This window comes from Amblyomma mixtum, chromosome 9 (assembly GCF_055824585.1).
Source record: "Amblyomma mixtum isolate Tamu chromosome 9, ASM5582458v1, whole genome shotgun sequence".
NCBI classification, from domain to species: Eukaryota; Metazoa; Arthropoda; class Arachnida; order Ixodida; family Ixodidae; genus Amblyomma; species Amblyomma mixtum.
The window spans coordinates 123,511,824-123,539,214 of NC_143020.1; the positions used below are offsets into that span (position 1 = coordinate 123,511,824).

At 46.6% G+C, this 27,391-nt stretch overlaps 1 protein-coding gene across 4 annotated transcripts; it reads right to left on the reverse strand.

Moving 5' to 3' along the window:
- Nucleotides 1-1,607: 1,607 nt before the first annotated feature.
- LOC149331071 (uncharacterized) lies at nucleotides 1,608-24,197 on the reverse strand. 4 transcript variants are annotated; one of them, XM_089560076.1, is made up of 6 exons: nucleotides 22,884-24,197; nucleotides 14,360-14,439; nucleotides 12,874-13,022; nucleotides 11,113-11,388; nucleotides 7,388-7,482; nucleotides 1,608-3,212 (listed from the first exon to the last, which is right to left on the reverse strand). In XM_089560076.1, the coding sequence occupies exons 3-6, from the start codon at nucleotides 13,013-13,015 to the stop codon at nucleotides 2,772-2,774; spliced, it is 954 nt and encodes a 317-aa protein (XP_089416202.1). In that variant the 5' UTR covers nucleotides 13,016-13,022; nucleotides 14,360-14,439; nucleotides 22,884-24,197; the 3' UTR covers nucleotides 1,608-2,771. The 4 variants fall into 4 exon arrangements, with proteins under 4 accessions (XP_089416202.1, XP_089416201.1, XP_089416200.1 ...); XM_089560075.1 differs by having other exon boundaries at nucleotides 14,355-14,439; XM_089560074.1 differs by lacking the exon at nucleotides 22,884-24,197 and adding an exon at nucleotides 14,578-14,957.
- Nucleotides 24,198-27,391: the final 3,194 nt, after the last annotated feature.

Below are 27,391 nucleotides of genomic sequence, written 5' to 3' on the forward strand. Positions count from 1 at the left end.
TACTACAAAAATGTGGAGTATCTATTCCTTTAACAGAATTTCTGAGCTCTTGTGTCTTCATGGTCAAGAAAAAAAACTGGATCATATAGGATGTGCTTTTAAAGCAGCTTGTCAACAGAAACTGAAATAAAAAAGGAGACCGCACCCCCATCCTCTTGCCATGGTGCATTGTTGCTTGAAAAACAGGCTCACATCAGAGAATCCTGGTCCCTCATATTACAGTACTGGACTAGAGACCCTATGCCAGCAAATAAATACATCAACAAAAAGGAATGCCAACGAGCTATGCCAACTTAGCCAGACTTTTTGCTACCATCACAATGCTTGCAGAATAAAATTAGAAAAGACTAAAAAAGAAACAATGAGAATTCTCTGAATAGTATTTACTTTAGACTTCCGTAAGTTGTGATGACCAGTCAACCATAACACAACACCCTTCAAATAAAATTGTAGGTACATAGATTTAGCGTGCGTATCATGCATTAGGTATATTTCGTAAATTTATCTGTGCATTATCATGTGCATTTACCGTATTTACTCGCGTAATAGGCGCACTCGCATAATAGGCGCACCCCTAGTTAGGGCGCGAAAAATCAGATTTTTTTATTTCCGCGCATAATAGGCGCACCCCGAACTTGGCACTGTGATCAATACTGTATTTACACGATTGCAAGCCGACGCCTCGCCACCCCCCGCTTCCCAATCTTTATTTTAACAAAGTTTTTGCTGAACTGACTACTAGTCCCTACTAGTGCTGCTGCCGTCGCAGCTGCTGCGGACCCAGAGCACGTAGAACGACATCGCGTAGAACAGCCGCACACAGTTTTCAGGGATGCTCACTTTAAACGTCTGTTTGGAAAGCTTCATCTCCAGCCGGAAACGTTCCAGACTTAGGCCCACGAAAACATCGGCGCTTGGAGTCGCGTACAAAAATTTAGGGACGCCGCAGTCGCAACTGCCGCACTTCTCGGCCACGTCGTATTTTCCGACCTGCCGCACGCTTGCCGTGTTCGAGAGCAAACTCCCAGCCGTGTAGCTATTAAGGTGCTTGCCCGTCGAGCTAAAACAGCAACGCTCCGCGACAAAGCCATAAACCACGATAACTATCGCGCTACCGCAAATCCCGGCACTTGACAGCAACAACAACAACAACAACAAAAAACGAGCTGGAGATGCTGATGGCGATATAGATAGCGAAAGCTCGCGGCTGAGGAAAACGATGATGATGATGATGATGAGCTTGGCCTTGAGCGCCCTCCGTGGGCGGCGTCTGGAAGCTCCTGTGCACGTGTGTGGCCTCCGTGATCAAGCGCCCGTTGCGCGCAGCCCGAGCCGATTGCGGAGGCCCCGGCGCGTGCATTCCGAAGGCTATTCCCGCGTGTGTCGTGGAAAGTTTCGGTGCGGCCCTTACACGGATCTTTTTTTTTTTACATTTTCTTCGGGAAAACGGGGTGCGGCCCATACACGAGTGCGTTTATGCGGTGAGTTCAATTTTGCGAGTCGAAAAATTTCCGAAATTTTACCCCGCGTAATAGGCGCACCCCGAACTTTGAGCCAGATTTTCTGGAAAAAAAGTGCGCCTATTATGCGAGTAAATACGGTATCTTCTTCTCTACAGAGTACTCAACAGCTGCACACAATACAAAAGCCATTTCATTCATGTCTGTAATCTCAACCTTACCCACTACTGAAAGGATACGAATCTGTATAACAAACTGAAAAGAAAGGCTGCAACACTCTGTGAGTAACGTAGCTTCCTTCTATTTTCAATGTCTTTCGTAGTGCTTTGCACCAACGACAGGAAGAACAGTGATGTGCGCTCATTTGAAGTGTTCAAACACGCTGCTTTGAGACTGGCCTAAAATTTTACAACAAACATATCTCAGATAAACCCACACTTGACATCTACATTTCCCAACATCAGGCTTCTCTGCAACACCACAGAGAGGTGCACACTTAACAAAAAAGAAAAATATCAACATGTACATGGTAAAAGACAAAAATACAAAACTTGCGTAGTCCTCCGGAGAAAAGAAGTGATACACTAAACTCTCGATAAATCCAACTCGAAGGGGACAAACAATTTGTATGAATTTAGCGCAGTTCGAATCAATGGGAGCTGTTTTTGGTACCGTTGATGACGACTGGGCGACAGCGTTAGTTCGAGTTAACTGGCTGAATGAATTAAGCAGGTTCAAGTTCACGAGATTCCACTCTACTAACCACTGTGTTGCCCTATGAGAACACTCACAGGTCTATGGCCCAAGCCCAGCCAGACCATATGACGGCATGGATGACTTTCTCGTGAGCTCCCAGAAGAAATGTTTCCACACAACTAACGCTGTGAAACAACGTACAGTGATCTTCCTCACCTCATGTCTTAAAGAATGCTGTAACAAAGTAATAAAACATCTCGGGTATTGTGTTAGCACAGTTCGTTGCTTATGGTGCATCCCAGCACACTGCCCAAGTTCTCTTGACACGTGAAGTTCCAGCAGTCATCCCAAATCCTGGAACAATCCAGCATGAGTGCCAAGTGGCCAATGGCACTGCTGTCACTCTCATTGGAAAGCTAAGGTAGCCCACTAAAGTCTGAAGTATACAAAAGCACCACCAACTTCAGCAGCAGTAACTCCCCATCTTCTTACAATGCTTGAACTTGAAGTGTGTATACTTGACAAAAAATATTGATATGCATCGTAGAGAGAAATGACACTTAAGTTAGGAAGACCATGTTGACCACCGAATCTGGCTCTGTAACTTCAAGCTTATCAGATATTGCCATAACGTGGTTCATTATTCACATTCCTTCTCTGAGCACCGGGTGAGGCATCTTCAAACGTCGGGTTCTGGTATGTGAGGTCCGCACCATTAACAGGTATAGGTTCGGGGTACCCGTTGTCATCATCAGCACCAGGGGGTGGCAGCGGGGGTGGAGGAGGCAGTCCAGCTGTCGATCCATTAAAGTCCGAGCCTTCTGATGGCGCAGCCGGCGGAGGAGGGACAGGAAGTTCATTGTCATAGGCGCGTTGCTGGGCGTCATACACGGGCTGCCGGCCAAAGCCTGGATTACTGTACGTTTCAGAGAAGTCATCCTGGTAACTGCTGGCACCGGTGTTCGCTGCTTCCTGCATGCCCTGCAGCTTCCACAACTGGATGTTCTCCAAGGCGCCAACAAGCACGAGGAAGATGTCGACGATGAGGACCACAACCTGCACAGCAGTTCGTGGTTTGTAAGAGAAACCAGCACAAAAAAAACGAGAGGCAAAGGAAGGAGGTGACAAACACAGCACTTCCAAAATTCTAAAAGCATAAACCCACACAAGACAGCCTAATCTGTAATCTTAGTGGGAAGTAGTATGCCAAGTAGGTAGCCTAACCTGCAATCTTAGTGGGAGGTAGTATGCCAAGTAGGTAGCCTAATCAGCAATCTTAGTGGGAGGTAGTATGCCAAAGTAGGTAGCCTAATCTGCAATCTTAGTGGGAGGTAGTATGCCAAGTAGGTAGCCTAATCTGCAATCTTAGTGGGAGGTAGTATGCCAAAGTAGGTAGCCTAATCTGCAATCTTAGTGGGAGGTAGTATGCCAAAGTAGGTAGCCTAATCTGCAATCTTAGTGGGAGGTAGTATGCCAAAGTAGGTAGCCTAATCTGCAATCTTAGTGGGAGGTAGTATGCCAAAGTAGGTAGCCTAATGTGCAATCTTAGTGGGAGGTAGTATGCCAAAGTAGGTAGCCTAATCTGCGATCTTAGTGGGAGGTAGTATGCCAAAGTAGGTAGCCTAATGTGCAATCTTAGCGGGAGGTAGTATGCCAAAGTAGGAATGATGGATGTCATACAATGGAACACATTACAGAAGCATCATGTCGTCAACGCTCAGTAAAATAACAGAGAGCTGGTGAACTGAAGCAGTGCTCTGATGTGGGCTGGTCTTCGTGCTCTGGATAGATGGAAGAACAGCAGGTGGATAACATAGAGCAAAAACTTCAATGTCCTTTTTGATTTCTTTGGCCAGCGAACAGTGCATGTTGGGGGGGGGGGGGTACATGCTTAGGCAACAATATACGGTCTGTACCTTGTATCACTTCTATCTTGGTCCTGACCGGACTGATAGTATCTCTAATAAATAAATAAATAAATAAATATACCAGGTGTTTCAGGGAAGCTGGCCACTGATTTTTAAAGACAGCCTTTTGGAGTTAGGCTTGTGCAGCAGAATAAATACCAGTGTTGGAGGACATCAGAAAACAGGTGAATAAAGTTAACTAGTTAAAGGGGCTCTAATTATGTTACGCTATGGCTGGATGTTAAAGGGCAACTGACCAGGGGTCTGGACATTTTAGAAAAACAAGCCTACTGCATAGATGAGGCATAGAAGATAACCTCTGCAAAATAATAGAGCCATGCACGCCCCGAAAAGCTGCAAACATTCATATCAAAGCCCGTTCTTCTTGATTTTGCTCAGAACGCAACAAGAACGGGACACGAGGTGAAAGAATGACACAAACAAGCGCTGTTTGTGTCATTCTTCTGCCTCGTGTCCCGTTCTTTTTGCACTGTGAGCAAAATCATGAATACTTACCAACTTGTCCAAATTTCCGCCTTGCTGAACGTTCGTTCTTTCCTTCGAGAAGCAAACGTCCTCTGCCTCTGCTCTGGCTCCCGAGCCTTCGGGCTGATGTCATACTGAAAACTTTCGTTAAAGTCATTCCAGTGGTGCGTCGTTCTGACTGACGGGTGAAGGGTGGGCGTAGGCAGTTCATTGTGTCGTCTGCTTGTTGTGCGCACGCTTTCCGTAGCACCTTCCGTTTTCGCACAAGCATACAAGCCCACATAGAGGAGAAAAAACTGAGGAGAGAGCGTACAGTGACAGCCTCGAATCCTAATCATAAAAAGTTAAAGTAAAGTAAAACGGAGAGAGTCGGTCCCTCCCACCATGAACATGCCATGTGGTAGTGTGCTGTGATATCTAGCCCCGTTGCGTGCGCGCTCCCTCCTCAGTTTTTTTTCCTCCATGTAAGCCTCCCCAAACAAGGTTTTGGGGGGCTTGCAAGGTTTTGCTGTGTCGTGTGTCGTAGAGCCTTTCCCTCGCTCGCACACTCAACCGCTCTGCACACACACTGCTTATCGCTCGTTCATCTTGTCTGCACTGCCACTGTCCCGGTTTGTCGTGGCTCCGTTGAATGACAGGGGCGTAGGAGCAGAGAAAAGACACCACAGAGAAGTGCAAGCGGGCGGTTGAAGGGTCCGTGCTTTGTCGTGCGTTTGAAACAAAAGTGACTGCCGCCCCTCCGGTCGTACAACAATGGGGAGGCCACAAAAAAAAAAAGAAACTGTCATGAAAAGGAGGCTCGCTAACTGGGGTTGTCACTGACAAAAACAAACAAATGTGTGAAAGGATGCGATCGCTAAGAAGTTTGGGTGGTCGAGCCGATCAAGTCTCTCGATCGTTCAGAGTGAGGAGAAAATGCAACAACGCTGTTTCGACGATGAGGACGAGCAGCCTCAGATAACACGGAAGGCACGGAGTGCAGAAAACTGTGTGAGCACAGTCGAGCAAGCAACGCGCAATGACGATGGAGAAGCGGGGGATGAACACAGGCCGGTGAAAGACAGGGGCCAAACAGTTCTATTGCACACCCAACCAGGAAGGGAGTGGAGAAGGTGAAAAAAAAGCTTTAAACAAACAAAAAACAACTGGAGAGAGGAAGGACAAAGAAGAAAAAACCTTGTCGCAACAAGCGCGAGGAGACCCAAAGAGAAAAATAGAGAAGGTGCTGGGAGACCCGCCGCACCCCCCCCCCCCCCCCTCTTTCTATCAAATAGATTGGGTAGCAAAAAGCAAAAAAAAAAAGAATTCTTTTCAAGGCGGGGCCATGTCGTAGACATGTGACGCACTCCACTAGACACCACGCCTCTGGCTAACATCGGAGGAGGAAGGGCGATTTTCCTTGTGGAGCCTACTCAACAAGGCACGAGAGAGAAAAATCTCGAGGAGAGAACGGAAGGAGAGGGGCATGGCGTGTTAGCTTGATTTGCGATGACTGTAACTATGCTATTAATGAGTCTTTCTAAAAAATATTTGCGGCCGTGCCTTCCGGGGACGATGCCTCGCTACCAGGGAGGCAGAAAATATTTTCGACCAGAGGGGGTCCGTGGCCCTTTAAGGCTGCTTAACGAATAAAGTCCAGGAAGAATTTTTTTAATGCGCTTTGCAGAAGCTGAGTTATGTGTAGTCAAAATTTGGATTTCAGTGTGCTCGTGCCTTTCCCTCTCCTCTCGTCACTTTTTGCATGTTGGAAGGTTGGCGCAGTTCCGCTGGCGCCACCTCCGGGGGCAGAGCTTCCTGACCCGCTGGAGCTATGCGACTTATCGGCTGCGGCCATGGCAGCTGCCTGACGCCTGAAAGAATCTAACCAACAGCCCTCTCCCAACTTGTGTACGCAGGTGCGAGCGATGGAGGAGGGTGGGAGCATGGAAAAGTCTCCAGGAAGGGCTCTCCAACTTTTACGCATGACCTTGGGTTCCTTGCTGTGTGTAGAGGTGTATTAATTGGCTCAGGTGTTCACAATAGCACAATGCAGTGATTGAGCGAGTCGGATGTGCTCTCCTCGGAAGTTGTTGCAAAGGCCCTTTAAGTAACTTCTGAGAATTAACTTTTTAACTACTACAGTTAGACATCTGGTTGCACTTAGTGATATGTATTCAATCGTTAGTAATAGCCGTACCAGTTTTTAGAATTTCGAAAATGCGATTACCCTTGACGCTGCGACCCAACAAATTTTGGCTACATCGGGCCAAATTACATGCGCTTTCGAAAAGCATGCAGGCAAAGCCACCCCTTCAGGGCACGTAACTAGTCCAGATAGCCAAATTTTGTCGAGCCACAACGCCGAGGGTAATCACATTTGCAAAATTCTAAAAATTGACACAGATATTACTAATGACTGGCTACACATCTGTAATTTCAACCAGGTGTCTACTTGCAGTAGTTAAAAAGTCAATTTCCAAAAATTAGTTAAGTGGCTAACTAAACTTTGTCTGTTTTTTGATGTCGGCGAACACTGGTATTATTCTGCCGCAGAAGCAATCCTCGCAACTCAAAAAGACTATTTTTAAAAATTAATGGCCACCTTCCCCAAAACACCTGGTAGGTATTGCGCGTAATGACTTTTGCAGATTTTTTTATGAAGTGCTGACAAAATCTGTGTGCAATTTGTGCACCCCCTTTTCAAAGCCTTAATTTGAAGAAGAGTGCAGAAATTATGCGAGTAAACACGGTAGTCAAATATGCAAAGGGACGGGGAGGGGACACATCCCAGGACTTGTGCAATGCGGCCAACAAAGTACTCACGTCAGCAGTGACAGGGCACACGGTTGGATTGCTTACCTGAATCCAGAAAGCCCACCCCTGCAGAACTTCATAGCTGCTTGGATGGTCTGTTCCCATGCTTCCAAGGATCACCACCACCACCGCCAGGACCACTGCAGATTATGGGCGGAAGGCAGTGAATGAATTGCAGCTGCCTGCCGACTAGATTTCATGGAGAGTTGGGTTCAGCCTGGAAAACTACTGCTGCTCTCCCCATTTTCTGAAACTAGCCCCTTAGAGGGGAAGCTGGTCTTAGAAAAAAAAACTTTTGTTAATGAAGCCCCAATAATGGAATCTTCAAGACACATGCATCTTTGCGTGCTGATTCCAAATATGTAATTTAATTTTTATGTAAAACAATTCCTTGTTCACTTATATAATATAGCCGTGGTAGCTCAGTGGTTACGGTGCTCGGCTGCTGACGCGAAAGACATGGGTTCAATCCTGGCCGCAGCGGTCGAATTTCGATGGAGGCGACATTCTAGAGGCCCGTGTACTGTGCAATGTTAGTGCACGTTAAAGAACCCCAGGTGGTCGAAATTTCCGGAGCCCTTCACTACGGTGTCCCTCATAGTCTGAGTCGCTTTGGGACGTTAAACCCCAATAAACCAAACCAAACTTATATAATATAATATGCAACTGTTTGGCGAGAGCTTTTAATAAATTTTGCTGAAGGAAACTTGCTAGGACACATGCCATTGGATTGTCTTGACATCAACCTATGCAATAAGGGCAAAATTATTACCCTGACTATCATAGAAGTCAAGTTACAGGGTTTGAATTTGCCACTTCACGAACGGGAAGAAACTGATGATTTAAAAATCCTATAGCTCACCTTCTATAACAGGCAGGATGATAATTTTGCCCTTACTGCATAGCTTGATGTCAACAGAAACCAATGGCATGCAATATAACAAGTTCCCTGCAGTAGAATTTCTTTCAAACTCTTGGCAAATGTTACCTAACATATTGCATAAGTGCACAAGGACTTGTTGTACATAAATTTAAATTACATATTTGTAATCAGCATGCAAAAATGCATGTTGCCTGAGGATTTCATAGCTGTGACTTCATTAATAAAAATTTATTTCTAAGACCCTCTTCCCCCCTTAAGCTTGATCCCAGAGACTAAAAAAAGCTGCCACATTATTCCAGTATTTCACTTAGAAAAACCCATATGTAGCACAACGCAAACTCAGCATATATGCAGCACAATTTCTCAGCCAACGTTCCTTGCTTCAGCAGCAACATTTAAAATTTGTGTTTCTGCATACGCTGTTGCAATGGTAGGAAAACTTAGAAATGTAGAGAAGCTCACTACATGAAAACATATTAAAAAAGAAAATTATTCACAGTGCTTTTGCACACATGAAAGTATCAAAATCTCATCAATTTAATGCCAAGGTAAACTCTGATATGACCAAACAAAATGTACAGCAACGAATTCTAAATTACCTATTTGTGAAGAAACGGAATTTAGTAGCTTGGTAATGCACCATGATTACAAAAGCATGTATAAAAACTAACATTTACCAAAATGCATTTTTTTCATCTACCATTCATGACTGGAATCGCCTGCCCCATGAAATTGTTGAGTGCCGTTCTGAATCTATGTTCCGCGCGTTGCTATCGGAAGTATGAGTGCGCAGTTGGCTTCTTTTTTTTGCACTTGCTGTGTCATGCCTTGTTGTATTGCTTTTTCTTCCTTTTCTTTCTTTTTTTCTGGCCTATTCTTCTGCTATGTATCCTCACCCCCCCCTGCAATAATGCCTATGGGTGCTGCAGGTATTTCCAATAAATAAATAAATAAAATAAATAAATGTAAGATAAAAGAGTAACCCTAGGAAAGCGCAGTACTTAGTAAGAGATCTTCAAGCCTGGAAAGTCTAAGCAGATAAAAATGACATTAACTGACTTAAGCACTGTCCCATGGTCACTACTTTGAATACAGGCTAGGTTTAAAACAATATGCAGCACATAAAACAATAGCAGTTATGCAACAGCACATAAACAATATAAATTTTTAGTGAAAACTAGTTAGAATATGCACCTGAAGTAAAACGTACACATCTATGAGTGGCACTACATTTACAACAAAAAAAAAAAGGATTTTGCTGAAAATATTGATTACTTCCACAAGGTACAGAAACACCACAAAATATTGCCCTGTAAACATAACAGCCTGACAAGTTTTCATTAGTAATTCAGATCCTTGTGCCAGCTGCTAACCCAAAGGACGTGGGTTCGATCCCAGCTGCACCGGTCAAATTTCGATGGAAGCGAAATTCTGGAGGCCCGTGTACTGTGCGATGTTAGTGCACATTAAAGAACTCCAGATGGTTGGAATTTCTGAAGCCCTTCACTGCAGTGTCCCTCATAGCCTGAGTCGCTTTGGGACGCTAAACCCCCTACAAACCACAAACCAATAAGATCTATGCGCAATGAATTTCACACATAGATTTCCACTACACAATAAATTTTAATTCGTTAAAAGCTCCCAAATTCAATCTGATGCAAAAAATAAAATAAAGCCTGTTGTCGTTAATTTTAGGGCAATACCTGAATGCTTCTCAAAAGGGAGTTCTCTGTGATGAATTCATTTAATTACACTGCACTTTAATTCGCCATTCAATCATTGCTGAATTCATCTGTTCCGTTGTCGTCTTCAGCACAATGCTCAACACAGTGAACTATATCTCATGGAATGTGCGCTCTAAAGGAGCCACACTTTCATCAACTAACCAGCAAAGAAATCAGGGGGCAAAGCTGTTTTTCACGGCAGCAAAGTAAGAATACCTGGGATTTGTTTATACTATTTTACTTCCACAGTTATATCTGCCAGGCGACCATCTTCTGAAATCCGTATATGTACACTTCTCGCCACCTTATTTTGAAGGGAAACTGAAAATACAAGGTAACCAAACTGGCACCTTAGGAGCTTTTCTTTTTATATGTCTTTCAAAAAGGTAAGTATGCATAATTTACCTCTGTCATTTGTTTTGTTCAGAACATTGCCTAACAAGACATCTGTGAGTGTCCCTGAATGTTTCAGGAATGTAGTGTGTGCCATAAAAGTCACATTTGGATACAAATAATTTCAGAACGAACTGCACTGCAGGCTTCGACAAGGTCTAGCTCTGCAAGCATTATAATTTTAGACTTTGTGTTCTAGTGGAGAAGAATAAGATCAGGGGCTTGTTAACCAAATACAAACTAATGAAAACAGCAGACACTGCCACCAAGGAAAGCCTTAGGGAATGCTTCTATCATGAAGGTTTTGATTACAAGGAGGCCTGAACTGCAAAATCATTTTACACAAATGGCTGTGTACTGATGGAGGTGAAATGCAAAAAGTGCCCCTGTGCTGTGCAATGTCAGTGCACATTGTTAAAGATCCCCCCCCCCCAGTGGTCGACAGCACCTCTTTCTCCTTTCACTCCCTCCTTCCTCCCTTGCCACATGGTTTGCTCAAAGTGTCCACCCAGAAGTGAGACAGTTACTGCACCACTTCCTTTCCTCAAAAATCAAATTTTCATTTTGCACAGAAAGCTATGAAAAAAAGAAACTGGGCTAGTTGGTAAAGATTGTCTGCAAGAGCCAGCCAAGAAGAGAATGTACGTATTGATTTCTTTCTCCACATCTTCAGTGAACCATAACTGAAAGTCTTGCATTGTCTGCTTGTCATCTGCTGTCCTGATCCCTAAGCACAGTGTCTCCATCATACGCAATACGAGCAGACTTACATGCAATAACAGTGACAGTTGTCTTGGCCAGGCAGAGGAAGCGGATGTCGAGGCAACCGTCTTCCATGCTGCGGATCGCCTGGACCGTCCGCACGAGGATGAGAGGGAGTGCACCCAGCAAGAAGAGCAGGTGGATGATGGCCAACGCACCAGCGGCCGTGCTCACTCCCGTCAGCCTCAGGTAGGTGAGTGGAGACTCACAGTCTTCGAAAAAGAATGGAACGTGCTCGCTGCAGACGTACCACAGCCCGAAGTGGCCACGCTCAAGGACTGCGCCTGTGGTTTGGTGAGGTGGAAGATGGAATCAGCTTCAAAGGCCTGAAAACACTGCTTGGCAGAGCTGTGAAAAGGGATTACAAAGTGGGCAGAGAGAGACAACAGCCACCTCAGATGAGTACTGACTCCAAATTTTGTCTCTGCGCTCTTTGTTTGCAACAATGCACGCGACATTAGGAAGCACAAATCCCAATAAGTAGCTGAGTATGCATTTCTTCGCTCATGTTCTTCTGGTTCGGGTTTGGCAGCCAAAAGATGGCTATGACATCAAAGTGCAGTACAGGTCATGTGAGGGGTGGAAAACTCAGATGTAATCGCTGCTTCATCACTCATTGTCAGCTGTACTCTTCGGGCAGAGTGGTTCAAGGGTTGAAGCACATTGAAACAGGGAAGAAGCATTTGGCTTGGTTTTGTGGGATTGAATGTCCCAAAGCAACTCAGGCTATGAGGGACACTATAGCAGAGGACTCCGGATAACTTCGACCACCTGGGGTTCTTCAACGTGCCCTGACATTGCACGACACCTCGGTCTCTAGCAGGTCGCCTCCATTGAAATGCGACTGCCACGGCTGGGATCGAACCTGCATCCTCTGGGTCAGTAGCCGAGCACTGGGCGACCGTGGTGGCTTTACACAGCACTTTTATTACCTTGAGTGACATGTACCTTGACATCATAGCCACTGTTAGGCTACTGGAAGTGAAACCAAAGCAGCATCAGGCAAGAAATTCAGTCATAAATTATTTACTAGGCCTAGGCTCGCCCCATGTAATGATCCATCCTTACTAATACGTTATGCATCACTACAGAGAAGATATGCAGAACAGAAAAGTTTCGTGTCTATATACTTTTTCAAATGCATGAATATAGTTATGTGCTGCATAGCACTTCGGTTCACAGTGCTCATCTCAAACATGCAGAATATGGCCACAGATGTGGCATGAAATCTTCAGGCTCAACAAAGCAGTTAAATGGCATTAGAAAAGCAGCTGAAATCTGCTGCTTTCATTGCTAATGCTGGCCAGCAGTCCTCTCTGACAACCATGAAGCTACTATGCAATCCACCAAAGAATCTGCCACAGCAAAAAAGGCTAAGTTACAGTGCTTAATTCTTTTCTTTTCCGACCCTTATTGCAACTTCACTAGACGTGTATCATGAGAGCTGGCAGCACAAACATACTTTTGGTATGTTCTTCTTCTAATGGTTTTAATGTTCAAAAGTGGAAATACTAGAGCAAAAGAAGGACAAACATATAACATAAGATGGCAAGTAGCCAACTTGTGATTCTGTGTGTTTATCATCTTTGAACTACTGTCCTCAAGTAAAAACTTAATGTAGATCACGAAATCACTGTGCTGAGCACAACACTGCTTTTTCCTTCTCATTATTCACTGTACATTTTCATCCGCTGAGCTCATTAAATGTTAACCCTCCAGAATAAAATGGCAAATTACTCCCAGTAGAGGCCCATGAAGCAGGCGTTCACCTTGATCCGTCCTTGCTGTGAAGGTGCCCCAGTAGGACGGGGGCAGTGAGACCAGCTGCAGGACGATGTTGATGAAGCACAGGATGGCCTGGCATCCTGGCAGCACAGCTGCTCCCAGGTTCATGCTGAAGCTTCTGAACATGTTACACCTGCACAAAAGCAATTTGTCAGTGCACATTAAAGAGCTCCGGGGGGGTCGAAATAATCTGAAGCCCTCCACTACAGTGTCCCTCACAGCCTGAGTCGCTTTGGGACCTTAAACACCATAATACTAAACCAAACCAATTTGATAATGTCACATCTCATGGCTGGTTCCATCAGCATTAACTCTGAATACCTATGTACACTCAAATGGTGTAATGGTAGTAAAGCTGCTACATATGAAAAAAGGACAATATATGAGTTCGAGCACTTTATCTGCCTGACTTTTTTGTGCAGAAAAACAAAACTGCTCATCCAAAAAGGTTTTGTGTTATGTGCAAATACCTATGGATACAAACACGCTACTTAACACAATGGATTCAATACTTCAAAGCATGTTCCATGCATACAGAATAGTTTGATAGTCTAGATGCATTTCACCAGCACAACATGATGGCTCCGCACATCGTGCTTGTACACAATTTTCAATTATAAGAACATACCGCACATGCAAACAGTCTGATGTCTGTAAACATGCTATTCCTGCAAAAGCAGCAGCGGTCTGTGAACATGCAAGTGCCAGACCAGTCACACAGACACAGCAAAAGCAGTCATGGTGATAATGGATTTAAAGCAAGATCTGTAATGACTTCAGAGAGATCTCAATGAAATGTTTAAATCAAGGAATCCCATCGATGAGCATCTCCATATATATATATATATACTACAGTAACTTCAGGAATTGCATCTGAACTTGAACGAGCTGATGCATGTAAGCACGACAAAGAGCATCGCGAAGGAACAGGACAAGAAAGAGGCATCACTGTGCGTGTCATCTCTTTTCTTGTCCTGTTTCTAGCTGCTTTTTGTCATGTTTTAAATAATTTCAAACTATCACTGCAGTTCTATCACTGCGGTTCGATCATAACGCGTTTCTGTTCACACAAAATCTCAAGTCATGTATGTCTCGTATTTCAAGTTTTGTTCATAAAGATGACTGCAGACACTAAATTCAGTAATGCGCACAGTCCCAAGAAGCTTCAGCGAGCCAAAAAGCTACTTGAGCGAGGGTTTATGCATTAACGTCGACTGCCGACCTTAAAAGAAAAAACGATACTAATGCTTCTCTCATCGCTTTTAACCCGGGGATGCTGTTTTGTTGTCGAGAAAGACCTTATGGGCTTGCAAATGTATAATATATTACAAACTACGGGAACATTGACTATACGCTACAAGCACATGCATATAGTTTTAAGAGAGAGAAAAAAAAAAAGGCGTTGCAATGGCATTCAAAAAACCAACTGCCAAGTTTTGACAATTTGAAAGAATACATGTCATACCCAACCTGTCAAAATGCGAACCTCTTTCTTCCTTCCTCGACCTTGCGCTGCTTTCATCCTGTGCTCACATTGAAGCTGCACGGTCCTGCGTCGAAAAAGTGCAAGTACTTCACTTCACCACACACACGCTTACAACGAAATGAGAGATTACTGCCGTTACACACACACACACACACAAACAACAGCAGCACCAGCGCACTTTTGATCAACGACGTGTACTCACAGCTAACATCGCGACAGCTCTTGCTTTGGCGTTTACAGGGCAGCAGATCGACGCTTCGAGAACTCGGAATACTCAGCACCGGTGCAGGACAGCGGGGAATTCTGCCAACGCAAACTTTCCGACCAAATACGACCATGATTCCGCAGACACCCACATGGCAAGCGTGCGAGGCGGACAGCTTTCCGCTCAGCCCTCCATTCAGAAAAAAACCGCCGCTGCCTGAATGTAATGCCTCCTAATATAGGTCATCATCGCTGAAACGTTAAAGCGTCTGCAATAACTGCAAATCGGCGCGCTCACTTGGAAACGCGTAGCGGCTTAACTGACGAAATGAAGAGCGAAACCAAACCTCCAAACTTTTTCAAACTTATGACCTCCACTCGCACAGTTGCTTTCCTTCTTGCGCGCGCGCACTGACGCGCACGTTTGCTGCCAGATGGCGCCACCGTCGTTGGCGCCAAAGAACCGGCTCTCGGCGCGACAAAGCCCTTTCGTTTAAAATTTTATGATGCATGGAAAGTACGCTTCGTCTTTGTTCGACGGTGCGAGCGGCAATTTGCAAAGCGAAACGTCAGCGTGTGCGGCGGTATGTTCGACGCGCGAACTGTACGCTAGCCGCTGAATCCGGTGAATGAACGCCGTCGATACGGCCTTGGAGGTACGGAGTAGATACGATCCGCCTACCACCGTCTTTTAATTATTGTGAGCGTAGGCTAGCAGCGGCCTCGATACATAAACTGGTATACGAGACGTTCCGATACGCTTTCCTTGCTATATGCAAGCGCCTGCAATAATTAAACAACGAATGAATAGTGAACGGATGAAGCCGCGCGCCGGTTTAGGCACAGCGCCAGTACCGAGTCAAAACTTTCGCCTTCCTTTTTTATTCGCGAATTTCCACGTTAGGAGCCGATCGGTCTGACTCACCGAAGGATCGAAAATATTTAAAGAAACCTATGCTGGTGCGTCAGAGAAGCAAGAAATAAACAAACGCGTCTTTCACTTATCTGTAGATAATGATACGTACTATACTAGAACTAGATTATACTTAGTCCGTTTTTGCATTGTAGTTGAGTCACGTAGAGAGATGCAAATTACTACCCGGGCTAGAGAGAAGGCATAGTGCGTTGTGTTACATCTTAATGAAAAAATACGCAAAAGCTGCCCGTGCGCTGTGCGATGGCAATGCACGTTAAAAGATCCCCAAGTGGTCGAAATTACTCCGGAGCCCTCCTCTATGGCACCTCTGTCTTCTTTCACTCCCACTTTAATTCCCTAACGGCGCGGGTGAGGTGTCCACCAAGTAATGAGACAGCTACTGCGCCTTCATTTCCTCAAAATTCACTAATTAATTGTAATTCACGACTGATAACGTTTTAGTTTCATACATAATTGTGGCACTTTGCAAGACGCTGGAAGCATGGTAAACAATTTTCTATTTTTAATACGCACAATACTGCGCCTGCAAACTTCCCGTGTGATGGAGACGCCGCACAAACTGGAAAATAATTACGATCGCTCTCTCAACTGGGTATGCGGACGAGCTTTGTTTTCGTCGTGATAGAGAGGACGAAGGTGCGTCAATTAAAAGAAACGCTCTCTGAGGAAGTTATTACAGAAAACATAAACTCCTTTTATGAGGCCATTTAAATATTACATACGAGCATGTTCATAATGAAGGCGAGCTGTACGCGTAGCTTACACGCGTATGTGGCACTCAAGCTTGTTTTCAGCCCGGTTCAATCCCGGCCGCGGCGGTCGAACTTCGGTGGAGGCGAAATTCTAGAGGCCCGTGTACTGTGCGATGTCAGTGCACGTTAAACAACCCCAGGTGGTCTAAATTTCCGGAGCCCTTCTCTACGGCGTCCCTCATAGCATGATACGCTTTGGGATGTTTAAGCCCCCATAAACCATAAACCTTTTGGTTCTGTGCCGGTTTTATGTTTATCATTGCTCGTATATTGCTCAGCACGTGGCTAATCGAGCAAGGCTGTGTCGCTGGCATTGACTTTACCAACACAGATGAACACTGCAACGGAAGTGTATCTTAACATATCTGAAACTAACGAAAGACCAACAAAAAACCTCAAGCTGGCAGTGGACAGCACAACTAACGGAGTAATGGTAAATAAAGAGGTTCGTCGCGGCTGGCCCAGGAGAGGACCAACTGGAGATCATTAAAACGCCTGCGTCAAGCAGTTAGCCAAATTTATGATGATGGTTTTGGTCAAATATACCCCCCCCCCCCCCCTCCCGCCGAGCAAAAAAAGAGACGCAAGTTTTCCACCGTACCCATTTTTGCAAGAATATATCTGCAGCGACCTCTGCACCTCTTTCCAGAGGACCTCCCAAGCTGCGCTTCTGATTCTTTGCGCGCGCGTCAACTCCGGCCTTGCACGTGTTTCTCCCAGATGTGACGTCTTCGAGCCTTGATCAACTGACCCTGGTACCACGGACGTCATCTGAATGCGAACGCAGCCATGCATCACCAACGTCCCTCTGATGACGCGGAGGCCATATCTGCCATCCCAGTGAACGCTTCGGCGGCTGCCCCATTCAACTGAGCCACAGTGTGCAGTACCAGCCCACACAGAGCACTGTCAAAAATGCAATGCTTTTTGTCGTCTCTCCCATCCGTGATGTGTCCACCGCAGGACCTCTCAGAACGAGGTCCAGTTCTTCTCGTTTCGCCCCGGCAGCGCCACTCCAGCTAAACTTTTCGTTATCCATCTCAGGTCTTGATGCCCACCTCCTATGTGTCCACTCTGCTGCCCAGTCCTGGTACAAAATTCACTTCGGCACGTTCGCAGCTTCACACGGAAATACACTGCCTCATGGACCATGGTGCCTACAGTATAGGATACAACACAAGAGTGAACGGCAAATTCCCCTCACATGACGTCTTCACCAAAAGCTCAACAGGTTGCTCTTCCCGGCAACCTCTCGGGAACAATGATTAAATAAACTGCCATCTGCCACGGTAGTCAGTCTGCTCACAATCAGATGGGCAGGTTTCGATGACGTCACAGGGTCACGTGACCTAGCTGACCCACCTACCTCCTAGGTTGATTCTCTAGGGATTTTTTTCTCGCGGTCAACGACGCCAACGCCGAATTTTCTGCGACACGATCTTTATAACGCTATCGCGCTAAACCATTGTCGGACCTAATTTATGCTTATAACCTGAACGCAGCCAAACATGTCATGGTTGCTTGGCGCCTGCCTGCTTATTCCAATGTCGAGGCTATCAGCGGCTGTATTTCTGTGGAGACGAAATGCAAAAAGCGCCCGTGTGCTGTGCGATATCAACGCGCGTCAAAGAACCCCAAGTGGTCTAAATCAAACCGGAGCCATTCACTACGGCGTCCCGCACTGCCCATGTGTCGCTTTGGGACATAAAACTCCACAATTCACAGTTCAATTTTAAATTCAGTTGATCATACAGGTACAAACCCTTAACCCCTCTTTTCTTTGGTCTAACCTGAGAAACCTGTTCTGTTTAGCTGCCAATCAGCGTACAGTCAGTAGTAGTAGTAGTAGTATACTAGTAGAAGACCTTTATTCGGCCACAATTAACAGGCCGAGCATGTCGACCGCCTGGGCGACCAGAAGTCGCTGTTCTTCCTCCCCTTCAGCGCCAAGCCAGTTGAGCCAGGTGGTGATGGATAAAGAAGGTGGGGGGTAGGAACCCGACTGCTAAGCAGCCAGGAAATAGAAGAGGCAATGGGCCAGGTCCGCTTAGATACAGGGGCAGTTGGGACAGGAAGGCTCCGATCGATAGCGATAGAGAAAGAGGCGAGGCGGGGTGTTGACTGCATTCATTTGGATGTGCCGAAGAAGGCGAGCCTCCGGCACCGTGAGTGATGGATGAGGGGGAGGGTAAAGGCGTTTGTCGAGGCGGAGCTCGAGGTAGACCTCTTTTATGGTGCGGCGAAGGGTGAGTCTCCCACCGTCCTCCGAGGGCTTGGGTCAGGGGGTCAACGGTGCCCGGAAAAGTGTGTCGCGGGCGAGCTGATGGGCCAGCTCATTGCCGTCAATCCCTGAATGCCCAGGGATTCAGCGGAGTCAGACGTCGGCACGCGACTGAAACTGAAAATTCTGGCTGGTAATTCGTTCTTTTCTGTTTTACTGCGAAATAAACACTTCTAGGCACATTCCCCGGGTTTCAGCGATGTCAAACTTCAATCGAGCGCAAGCCACCATGCTCCGCAGGTTGCGGACCCATGCTAGGCCATCACTCATCACAGACGGAGAATACGACCCCGCCTGACAAAATTGTTACCAGGGAGAAATCGCCACCCAGGCGCATATCCTCTGGGGTTGCGAGGGAAACCCGTCTCACGAACCTTACTGCCAGCTTCCACCGAGGAAGGATGAAATCAACTCATCAGAAGGCCAGACAAGACCATCCAACTGGCACTCGTTTCGTGGGCTCAGCAAGTCGCCCCCACCTGGGGGACCCCAGTGGTGGTGGCCGCTGCCCGGGCGCGCATGACTCCACCTAGTGCTTGTAAGGACCGTTCCCTTACGGGTCGATCCAGGCATCTACTGTCCCTTTATAGCCTAATAAATGTTTTCAGCACCACCACCACGACCTGGAGGCTATACCAGGCCCAACTGCCCTAAATCCAGACATTATATGGCAGTAAGTTCTGTCTCTCTTCGTCTGTGTGAGGCCTCTCAGTAGTAAGTGCAACTGGGTCAGTGGACACACAATCGCGCTGTGAGTAATCGATGGCAGCCACCTACAAATTGAGGCTGTTATGCGTCTTTCTTTTTCTCGAAACCAGGGCAAGGCTTAGACTCCGATGATCTTGAATGGAAAGTGCATAGCTAAGCCCCCTGGGTCAGTGGACACTTCAGTCGCGCTTTGATGTACGTGGCGGTGGCTACCACCTCTAAAAAAAAACGGTGTTTTCGCATGTTTCGCGCTGAGCAATGCTAAAGCGCCAGCTATTTTTTGTCCTCTATTAATGCGAGAGCATTATGTGGCTCTGTCGCGTCAGAAAAAATTTGGTGTGGTTTGACGAATGGCCATCCCGACTAGAATTGCGGAAGCAACGGCGCGGCAATCGCCGCGGCGGCGGCACCTCTGAATCACCCGCGTAGCGGAGGAGTTGGCGGTGGCCCCAGCGCCGCAGCTGTGCGCGGTGTGACGTCACTCCTCCTGGAGAATGCACTGCTGGCGCAGCGGCGACGGCACCGCGGAGGAGTCGGCGGCGGCTCCGCACTGCTCTGACGTCACTCGCTCCTCGCGCATGCGCAGTTGGGGCTCTCCGTGGCTCCGCGAAATCGCTCACACCTAGCGTAGTGTTGCTTACGCAACAAAAAGTGTCCGCAGTTTTGTCCGCACGATCCCGTAGTTCTCTGAAGATAAATGTGTGGAAGTGTGATTGTGACAGTGTGAGATAAAATGTTGCCGTGGGAAAAATTTGGTTGATGAGGTGTAACTAGTTAATTAAACGCGAAAAAACACACATGACAAAATAGCCACGGATGTCATAAGAGCCACGGACGTCTATATAGTATGTGGACGTTTAGCTTTCTCATTGCTCCAATGCGGGTCGCCGCAGTAATCTCAAAGTTTTTTTCTTGTTTCCACTCTTCACGATTTTTTTTCATCACCCGCACCCTCCTCTATTGCTCAGTGGTCAAGGCGTTCGGCTACACGGCCGCGGCGGCCGCATTTCAAAGGAGGCGAAACGAAAAAGCCGCCCATGCGCTGAAATTCAAAATTGTCTTTTGAAGAAAGGAAATGGCGGTGGACGCCCGAACCGCGCCGTAAGGGAAGTGAGGAAGGTGGGAGTGAAAGATGAAAGAGAGAAAGAGATGCCGCAGTGGAGGGCTCCGGAATAATTCCAACCACCTGGGGATTTTGAACGTGCACTGACATCGCGCAGCACACGGGCGCCTTTTGCATTTCGCCGCCATCAGAACACAAAAGCTGCCCGTGTGCTGTGGGACGTCAGTGCACGTTCTGGAGTCTTATTCCGCAGTCTTCCACTGCGGAGCCCTTCACTACGGCGTCCCTCATAGTCTGAGTTGCTTTGGGAAGTTAAATTACAAACCATAAACCAAACGAAACCTCTTTCTTCGTTCACTCTCACCTTCTTCCCTTCCCCCCACGGCGGGTATAAGGTGCCCACTTGGAGTGAGGCCTTTCATATCCTCATAGCCAATGATTTACTTCCTCCGTACTTGTTTTTTTTTCTGCTTCCTTCCTTCCTTCTCTTTTGCCCAGAACAGCCATTCTGGATTAGTATTTCATTTCCCCAATAACCAATATTGCCACCGAAAAATGCTCCAGCAAGAATCGTGTTTGCCACATAACTCATTATTATACAATGTGTTGTGCCCCGACTAGTCCTGATCCTGTACAATTTTATACCGGGTGTCCCAGCTAAATGTAACCAAACTTTTAAAAAAGGCGAAGTGTCCTAGTCCAGTGAAACCAACTCAGGGTTGTTCATAGTCGCGTGGCCTAGTCTTAAATATTTTTTTCGCTCTTCAAAGTTAATTAATTAGTTAAGTTTAATTAGCTAACTTTTTAATTATTGACTGCAGGAGGAAAGTGTCAATACAAAAGTTTTAGATCACCTCGAAAAACCGCTAGTAGTGCTGTTTCCGTCAAGTTACGATTTATGTATCTTCATTTATTGGCCTTAAAAGAAAGGTGTCACGTGACCAGCTGCTCGCTCACTTCTCTGCCCCAATGTGCACCCAAAGTCTCATCGAGGAGAGGACTTCAGAAAAAACGGATTTTATTCTTCAAGGCACGTCTTGGGACGTTGAAGTGACACAGTTGTCATGTGGAAGCTTTTTCTTATTGTGCGGGTTATGGTTAAAGGCCGGTAAAAAAACTACTTTACGTAAATATTACTTTGCTGCAAATGTCTCTGTAAGCTGTTTCTCAAAGCGATCTACAACTTTTCCATTGACACTTTGTTCCTCAAGTCAATAATTAAAAAGTTAGTTAATTAAGCTTAACTAATTAGTCAAGCTTGAAGAACGAAAAAATTCTGCAGACTAGGCCACGCGACTCTAAACAACCCTCATTTAGTTTCAGACGGCTAGGACACCCCATGTTTTTTAAAAGCTTGGTTACATTTAGCTGGGACACCTGGTATTTATGACAAGCAGAAAGGTACGCAACACATTTGCGAACAGCAACTCGGCTCCGGCTTTCATTTTGGCGCTCGACATTCCGCGCCGCTATTCTTCGCTCACATCTATCTGATGAGACTGCCTCGGGACAGGACGACCTCGAAGCGCTTACGATCAGGAGTATATATCCGTCTCTCACCAGGCACAGCAACCGAAGAGAGGGCCTCGTCAGCCGACGGCGGAATGCCATCGCGACGCCAGCGCTGGCACTGTCTCCACTCTGCCGGTTGTTTCACCTAAGATGTCCACCATCATTTAAAGATAGGCTTTTCGGGTTAGGAGAGTGCTTTTTTTTTTTTTGAGACACCACTGTCAGTGGCGCAGCGCATCCGAATACAGCTAAGACGTGGTAACAGTAGGCTGTTTAACTAAAATTGAATTGCTCACTTTTTAACAATTACTGTTAGTCTCCTTATTTCGTACAGCTCACAGTAAGTAATATGCATAACAGACGTCAGTTGAAGAGGGGGGAGGGGGGTACTAACAGCTGAATATGAAAAATAGCGAAAAAAGTCGTCATGCCAGGTTTTCTATTTTAATATTTAAGAACGGGAGGATTTCGTGCAAAAATGTTTGCTTCGAAAACGCCCTATCCAGCACTTTACACATTAACAAAACTTCTGATCATACGCGGGTGCTTTTTCTTTTCTATTTGTCTTGTAAAGCATTTTTTGCTGTTCGAACCCTCTGTCTACATGACGTCGAGAAAATGAAGCAAACCAAAGAAAGACCGTTACGCCTGAAGCACTAAGAACGCTATTCTTCAGGAGTGAAATATGAGCTTCCAGCGACGACACATACTGACGCTATACCGAAAGCAGATTATATACGGACAGCTTTGGTTCAAAACTGAAATCCGGATACTGCTTTTCGTGGCCAAGCATTCTGAAGAAAGTAAAACGCGAAAACACGACCCCGCACACGGGGACGGACAAACTTAAGCCGTTTCTCGCTGACAAAAGTCCTCGGCTTACGTTTAACAGAGCGGTCTATATCAGGGGTGTTCGGTAAAAGTTTAAAATGACGCTATTAACCTCTACGAACTGAAAAATTGTCCTGCACGTTCGTTGACGCTCATATAGTCGCGTTTCTTGTTTATTTTCCCATTATTTGACATACTTGTGAGTGAAAAGCGAACTTACCACTTGCCTTCACCGCCACTGATTGACTCCGATTGTCTCGCCGTCCAAGCAGAAGGCAATGCCGCGGCGTCAACTCGGCAGCTCAGAACTACAGGTTTGTAGTGTGGTCGGCGTTAGCAGCCTTTATCACGTCGTCCAGTCCAAGAAGCTCGTTCACATACAGAGTCGCAGTCTGTTGGAACAGGTTGCGTATGATGCAAGCGCCATGGCCCGAATACAGCAGTTCGACTCATTTGCAGAGCACATCAGAAAGTATCCGTAGTCGCCACCGCCTAGCCAGCTTCGGGGAAAGTGAAATCTTATAACAGCGGTATAAAACGTCGCACTTCACACCACGTAGCAAGTAGTCTTTGGATGACCGTGTCGGTAGAAAACCTGTTCAGACGACAAAAGAAGGTCCGCTTGCAAAAGGCAGTCACTTGTGTTCTCGTCCTTAGTTGGCGGCAAAGTCTACAGGAGGTGCGCCGATCAGATGACAGACGTGCGAAGAGGCCAGTTGCTTCCAGGCCGTGGCGGGGCACCGCTCACTGAACCAGTATACCTCAAAGTGCTGGCTGCACAACGCCGCCACTGTGCCTTCTCAGCGCCTACAGTTGCGTCGGCGTCGCAGTTTCCTGGACGTTTAAGCCTGCTGGGGTCGGGAGGAAGCTTTTAGGCGTTGAACCACCTACACGCAGCGCTGACTCAGAGCGTGAGACACTCCCGTTAATGTCCCGTTTGCTCATAACGCCGACAAGCTCTGTGCAAGTGTAAACAGCGTAGAGCAATGTTGAAGGCGGTTGACTCAAGTCGGAGAGCAAAGCTGGGCACTGCAGGCGTACTCTACTGGCTACGTACTGGAGACACTGCCGTCAATGTCGCCTGTGCCTGCAATGGCGAAGAGCGCGACTACAGCGTAGTAGCAGACTTCTCGAGGGTTGAAGGCTCCGTTGCATTCACGCAGGACAAACCTGGCCTTTAGTCACCGAAGCCACTCACGCGTCTAGCGTTGACTACGTGGTCGAAATATCCGTCCTCGTCCACTGACGACCGACGCGCCGTCGTCGTGCGGGAACGGCCATGGAGGCTCACGGCTCCCGTGGGCGCCAAGCGAAGGTTTCGAATGCAGCCAGGCGTCGCCTGCGAGGGCTCTCGCCAGGGCGCCGCCCGTCGGTGCAACACCGGAACTGGCCGACTCACGCCGCGGTTCGTTGGAGCGGCGACAAACAGTGGCTGCAGGAAGGACCTTGCGACCTTCTTACGGCCTAGAAAAGGCGACACGAGGAGGCAGAAATGTTTAAAAGAAAGCGGAGGTGGAAAAGAAGGAAGCGAGCAAATAATTAGGGAAAGAAATAGGGGCCACGTAAAAACTATGGTACCTTGGGACATGAACGATCCAGGTTTCCTGAAACGACAGAATACTTGTCGGGCTAGTTGGCACATGCTTAGGAAAATGATTCCACCACCAAAAGGCACTAATTTCAATTACTGATTTTTTGGCACAATGCCATTTATTTACCAAAAGTTGTAAAGGTCCTGTTTTATATACCTCAGATCTTCTTCCAAGAAAAGTACTCATCCTTTGTTCTCTGACCTGTGTATTGCCCCGCCGCGGTGGCTCAGTGGTTACGGCGCTAGGCTGCTGAACCGAAAGACTCGGGTTCGATCCCGGCCGCGGCGGCTGAATTTCGATGAAGGCGAAATTCCAGAGGCCCGTGTACTGTGCGATGTCAGTGCACGTTAAAGAACCCCAGGTGGTCGAAATTTCCGGAGCCCTTCACTACGGCGTCTTTCATAGCCCGAGTTGTTTTGGGACGTTAAACCCCAATAACCATAACCATGTGTGTGCGCGCCGGAATCTTCATGCTATCCTTGAAATGAAAATAGTGGTGTTTAGTTGGTGTCCATTGTACAAAGAATCACGCTCAAACTTGGTGTGCCTCGACTATTTTATAATTGTACCTTAAAGGGTCCATCTACTCACCGAGATGAGTGTATAAATAATGGCATATTCTGGTAGCTGGCACCCTATAACATCAATAACGAGGGAACAGCTCCCGATTTAGACAGGAATTTGTGTTTTAATTCGGCGTTAAAAGTCGCGTAAAAATGCATGGTGGCGACCCCAAACGTTCATTTTGTTGGTGCAGTTGGTAGTCTTTTTTTGTAGAAGCATAAGTGAATATACTACGTACCGTTTGTATGCCCCGATGTCAGAGAAACGTACGTTTGTTCTAGTAAACTGTAGAAGGCGTACCGCTCGCTTTTTCTGTAAATCATATGAATATTTATAGTTATACGTACGCTAAACGCAGGCACATTCCCACTTTTAGTTCAGCGTATGCTAGCAGAGACGCAAAAATAAACTCAGCTATAGTGGTGCCATCTGGTTGTCAGGACGGGAACCGTTGCTGTAAACAAACCGACTCTCCACTTAAGCCTAGAAGCGGCAGAATCGTCCCTCTAATTATTAAAATAAAGCGAATTTATCACTTATACGTTTCCTTATAGGCGAGATGAGACGAAGCGAAAGCCTCATTTATGGCCAGTGAACGCAGTGAAAAAGGCAGCAACAACGAGAATTCTGTCCGAAGCGAGAGGTCCGGCTTCGACGGGCGCCGCCATGTTTGTCGCCGCGCGGCGGAAATCCAGATGGTTGCCAGATGAGACTACCATCTCATACAGCTGTGTTCCCACATCAATAAATTCTATTTTAAAATGTTCTACCGCACTTCTTGGCACCACACCTGGCTAAACGGTAATTTGAGTGAAGAGCTATCGGTTGCCGCAAAGAAAATATGACCGATAAAATTCAGTAGACTGACCCTTTAAGGAAAGAAATGCCCCTTAATACTTGAACAACTGCCAGGGTTTCCGACGTTTTAGGGGACCGAAGTTAACGCGATAACTGTGTGCCCGCACTCCCCGCCACTGGAGGACCCACGTGACCACCCTCGAGTCATTTTTATGAGGCAGCAGGTGGTCATGTTGTCTATCTTCATTGGTCATAACGTTGACTAGTCGTCACAGTGTGTGACGTCATTGGCTGTACGAAGGTGTGGGCCACACCCCTGTTGAAACTCCCAGCATGATTTCTGCTGGAAATCTCGAGGAGCTCCAGTGCCGAAGGTATCTCTCGAACGCGTCGCATCGTTTTCACGAGATTTGCGTTTTACTCGCGGACAAGGAGGCTGGCTCCGCTGTCATGTCCCGCGGACTGTTCAGCGCAGAAGCCTTGAAGCAGTCTCTAACGCTTTCGGTTTGGTTTGGTTCGTTTTATTGGGGTTTAACGTCCCAAAGCGACTAAGGCTATGAGAGACGCCGTAGTGGAGGGTTCCGGAAATTTCGACCACCTGGGGTTCTTTAACGTGCGCTGACATCGCACAGTACACGGGCCTCTAGAATTTCTCCCCCAAATAAATTCAACCGCCGCGGCCGGCATCGAACCCGCGTCTTTCGGGTCAGCAGCCGAGCACCATAACCACTGAGCCACCGCGGCGGCTCTAACGCTTTCGATCCTCACCGGAAGCAGACCACTTATAAGCTGAAATAAAAAAAAAATACTGTGTAACAGGCTGTAGAAAGAGTTTTAAAGGAATAGAATCATCTAAGCGCGATCACCTTGATGTCTTCTTCATAGCTAAAACGCACAAGGTGGACGTTCCTTTCAGGGCTATTGTCTAAGTGACACGTGGCAAAAATCTATTGCTGTTTCCTCAAGAAAAGTTCAGCCTGTTGCAAATGGATGACCCCTTCCTAGTAAATGACTCCAACGCGGTCATAGATTACATAGAGCGTTCATCGCTGAAGAGCTTAAGAGGCCTTTCTATGATATTAAGGATCTGCTTTATTGGTTACCGAAAGAGTCGTATCCTTCCAGAATGCATCGGGCACGTCTAACAGTGGCTTTTTCGAGCTTTTAGGTTTTTACCTGGGGTCTACTTTTATTCAATGGGACGGGCTGCCATTTCTGCAGAAAAAGGGGATATGTATAGATAAGGTCTTCCATTGACCCCGTCCTTGTGATTTATACTTAGTCGAACTTGACAGAGCCCTTTTCTGCCGCCTTGCCGTCTTAAAAGTAACCAAAGCTTTTAGATATGTTGATAACTATTTAATTTTCGACTGTGATTTTTGTTCCTCCGAATCACTTGCCACTAACACACTAAACATAGTACGCTCAAGCTTTTCGCCTCCATCAAGGGAGAGTCTTCGCGGTTTCTTGATACCAGGCTTTTGCTTCAGGACAATCAGATTTACTGGAAATATGAACCACAAACCAAGCCGCTGCTCCCATGTGATTCTGCGCTCTCCAAACATCTCAACAGGGTAATCGCCAAGTTATGCCTCTCAAATGCCTTGAAAAAATTCTATTCCCAACTAATGGCCGCAAGCTTTGCTCAACTAGAACAGAGGCTAACTGAAGCCAGGTTTCCCATGCATGCCCTTGCAAGAGTTGCCGAAATCCTTCTGAAGCAGATCTGTCCTCCTCAAGTTGTCACACGTCGACTTTAAGCAAATTAGCAGAA